Below are 3706 nucleotides of genomic sequence, written 5' to 3'. Positions count from 1 at the left end.
TGAAGGACCCGGCCCACGTAGACCGCTAAGGCCGGGTCCTCCGAAGGATGCAGCCGACATTTTGGGACACAGCTTCACGCAAACATCCCCAAAGGATCACGAGCCCGAAGTGTTTCGCTGCTAACGCCCTTCACGATGGCCTTTTCTGTCCCCTCCTGAACTTAGCGGTTCTATCTGAGTGTGACGTGTGGGGGACTCCTCTATCAGAGCCTGAATCCTCTTTGACAAGATCCTTTCCCACAGGAAGTAAGTTGCGCCATTCCCTCCACATTACGCTGCACTTCCCCGTCCCTGTGAAATTAACACACAGATGGATCAGCTCAGCTCATCATCCTGAGAAATCTGCAAACTGACCTGATCAAACAGCTGTGTGCCAATAATGCTCCCCTCCCCGTTCTAAACAGCCATCGTTTCATTTCATCAGTCATTTCACGAGCACGTGATTCAGCGTCGGTTGTAACACGAGAGACGTTCAATAAGTTTCCGTCATTGGGCACCAACCCTTGCCTGCATGCATTTGGGCTGATGGGGGCTGAATGTTCTGTGTTGCATGGTGGGTAATTTGGGACGATCCCCCCTCGTGTTGTATCTGGAATACAATGGTGCCTGTCGTTGATAGATCCAAACGTTCATCTTGTGTTGGCTTATTTTCTTCATTCATTTTTTCCCTTTGTTGTCGTTTGCGCCTTGAGTCAGACTGTATGCAGCCCATCACCAGGTGCAGTGATGTGAAACAGGTAATTATTGCATTCATTGTTAAACTTGTGATATACTTGCAGCTCCACCTCCACTTCCACCCAAGAATGTCCCAGCTTCTCCACCAAATACTAGCCCTCCGCCTGCAGATGATGCTGGTAAGAATCTGCTCATCTGTTTCTGCCTCCCGTTAAATCGCCTCAAACTGAAACAAGCTTTTAAATTTGACCTCAGTCGTCTGTTTATCTTGATGTTCCGGTGCTAACTTTGTCAGTCTGTTTGTCTCCCTGTGATCTTTTATCTCCTTGCTGAGCACATCTGCAAACACCTCCCCCCTTTTCTTTTTTAAATTGCTCCTCCCTTATCTCTGTTTCAGAAGTGTCTGCAGGAGCAGACAGCTCAGCCAGGAAGCCTTCAATAGCCGACTTGGACAACATTTTTGGACCGGAGCAGGCTGCCCCTGCCTGGGAGGATGCGGGTGACTCGTGGGTTTGCTTCAGCGAAGAAGCTCCTGACCAGCCGCCTCCACCAAAGGACCCTGCACCTCCCCTCCCCTCCTCCCCACCTCCTCCAGAAGAACCAGCACCTCCATTACCAGCCTCCTCTCCTCCACCTGTGCTTCATGCCCCACCCTTACCTACATCACCACCTCCTTTGGAAGACTTTGCACCACCTCTGCCTACTTCACCTCCCCCAGAAGATGATTTTGTTCCCCCTCTACCAACTTCCCCACCTCCCTCAGAGGAACAAGTCGTACCTTCAGTCCGTTCGGGTCCTCCCACTCCCAAAGACCAAAACCCTCCCACGCTCGCCACCTCTCCGTCTCCTGCAACAAAGGAGCTTTCATCTCCTCCTGTTTCCTCCCCTCCTCCTCTTAGTTCACCTCCAAGTGTCCCACCTGCACCCACCCCCAAAATAAGCACTCCAGCACTGACGCCTCCTTCCGAGGAGCCTGCGGCTCGCTCCGTCCCGCCGCCTCTTGTCCTCTGTCAAGAAGAGAAGCCCAACAATACAAGCACCACCCATCCCAAAGAGGATGGAGGTGAAACTGTCACTTCGCCCAAAGATGCAATCCAAGGCAGTAGAAGTACACCTCCGCCACCACCTCCTCCAACGTACCGCGCAGTGGTTTCATCACCAGGTCCCACATCTGGGGCCGGCGGCACGAATAGCGGTGAGCGCTTCAAGATCCTCACTTAAATATATTTGTTGGGTTAAAACTTAATTTAGAGGATGGTTTACAAGAAATATTCTCACTACAATGAAAAGAAAAAACCCACACGTCACCTGATCACTTAACTGCTCATTTTAATGGTGTCATTGCAAACAGACAGTGACAGTGTTGTGAGCTGAGGCATCATGTCAGCAGTGCACCCTGCTCAGATTTTCTTTCAGCTGATTGCACCACTTTTGTTGGAACTTGCATCACAGGAACAGTTATCCTGCATGTTCTTCCTGGAAAAGAGGTCATGTTTTGGCCCAGATTTATGTACAATAGCATTTTGCCTCAGAGCGTATTATGTTACCAGCGCCTTTTTCTTTCACGTTTTATAAAAACTTGACTTGCTTAGAATTTCTATGCTTTTTGTTGCATTTTTAGTGCCTTTTTTTCTTTGTTTGTTTTTTAGCTTTTTGCTTTTTGACCCGTCCTTGAGCTGCCCAATATGTGGGAAACGTGGACAAAGACAGCAGTGTGGGCGGTTTTGTTTTGTTAGGTTAATTGTACTGAGCCAGTGTCCAAAAGAAGTGGATGTAACGATGTGGCGTAAAAGGAGCTCTTCGAACGAGGAATAAAACTGATCAAATTTCCTCTCGAGTTTTCAAAATGAAATGTTTGAACATCTGAGCGGAATCATTTTTCCAGTTCCGTCAATGGTGAAAGAGACTCGAGAGAAAGCAGGTAGAGGGATGTGTGCTCTTAATGCTGTATGGAGGATATGAGGTGTGTAGTAGATCACGACAGCGATCCTGTGAAGTGAAAAATGAAACAACACTTCTTACTGAGTGCTGATGGCACTCTGTCCTTTTGTTTAGTCGTTTTCCAAACTGAATAATTAAATTAATCCCTTTTGTGTTTTTTGCGCGCCTCTTCAGGTTCCTCTTCACCCGTACGACCTGCCACACCGTCGTCAGTCAACCCCACCCCACCTCCCCCTCCACCTCGTCCCCCTTCACGACCCAAACTTCCTCCAGGGAAACCTAGTGTAGGCGATGCGGTAAGACCTTTTTTTGTTGTTGTTTTTGTTTTCATTTTGTCACTCTTATATCTTTCAGTTCTTTGGTTCTGATTCGGGGATTTAGGCATTATTTACATGGCCTTTGAGTCTAGGAAGAACTGGCAAAAGAATAATCATTAAGTCGACTATCTTAATCAGGGTTTAACTTGATAATCCCAAAGAGTTTATAGCGGCTGTGTACATAGTATTTAAAATGCCACATGCTAAACCGCTTCTTGTTTCCTTCCCGTCTCTCGTCTCCTTTCTCTGTTCAGAATCGCCCATTCAGCCCACCGATTCACTCGGCCAGCCCTCCTCCCATTGCTCCGTTGGCGAGGGCTGAGAGCACCTCCTCCATCTCCTCCACCAACTCGATGAGTGCCGCCACCACTCCTACCGTGGGCAAGGAGCTCTCTGTGTCTGTAACAGGTGTGTGGACCATCCGTTCAACACTGCAGCACGTCTCCTGATGGATGTGGAGGTCACAGAGGCTAGCAGGGGCATCTTCTGTCATTATATTAAAAGTTTTACATGCATTTTACGAACTTTGCATGTAGCGTTTGTGTGCATGAGTCATGCACCTGTGCATTTACTCATTTTATTTGTTTTGGTTCTTTTTTTTCTGGAAATGGCAGCAGTTTCACCTTTGATGTTGTTTTACAGCATCTAATTATCACAGAGCGAAACCTTCTACAAACATGCAAATGATCGTTTTCTGTTTACATTTCTATTTATTGATAAAGAATTAATTACACCTAAAGATAAGAGTCCTGAACTTCACACACACACACACA

At 47.4% G+C, this 3706-nt stretch overlaps 1 protein-coding gene across 6 annotated transcripts in view; it reads left to right on the top strand.

Moving 5' to 3' along the window:
• Positions 1-3706, top strand: part of sgip1a (SH3GL interacting endocytic adaptor 1a) — a 77480-nt gene that overhangs the window by 62334 nt on the left and 11440 nt on the right. For all 6 annotated transcript variants that reach the window (XM_013910876.1, XM_013910875.1, XM_013910874.1 and 3 more), the window contains 5 exons: positions 166-246; positions 780-854; positions 1073-1870; positions 2791-2912; positions 3188-3341. In XM_013910876.1, the coding sequence (XP_013766330.1) occupies positions 166-246; positions 780-854; positions 1073-1870; positions 2791-2912; positions 3188-3341 (1230 nt within the window). The remainder of the gene's footprint in view (positions 1-165; positions 247-779; positions 855-1072; positions 1871-2790; positions 2913-3187; positions 3342-3706) is intronic.

The sequence above is a fragment of the Pundamilia nyererei genome, unplaced genomic scaffold (genome assembly GCF_000239375.1).
Source record: "Pundamilia nyererei isolate P.nyererei 1_Seehausen unplaced genomic scaffold, PunNye1.0 scaffold00050, whole genome shotgun sequence".
Taxonomy (NCBI): domain Eukaryota; kingdom Metazoa; phylum Chordata; class Actinopteri; order Cichliformes; family Cichlidae; genus Pundamilia; species Pundamilia nyererei.
Note: the sequence above shows the minus strand (reverse complement) of the source record. Positions and strands in the feature narration are given on the sequence as shown.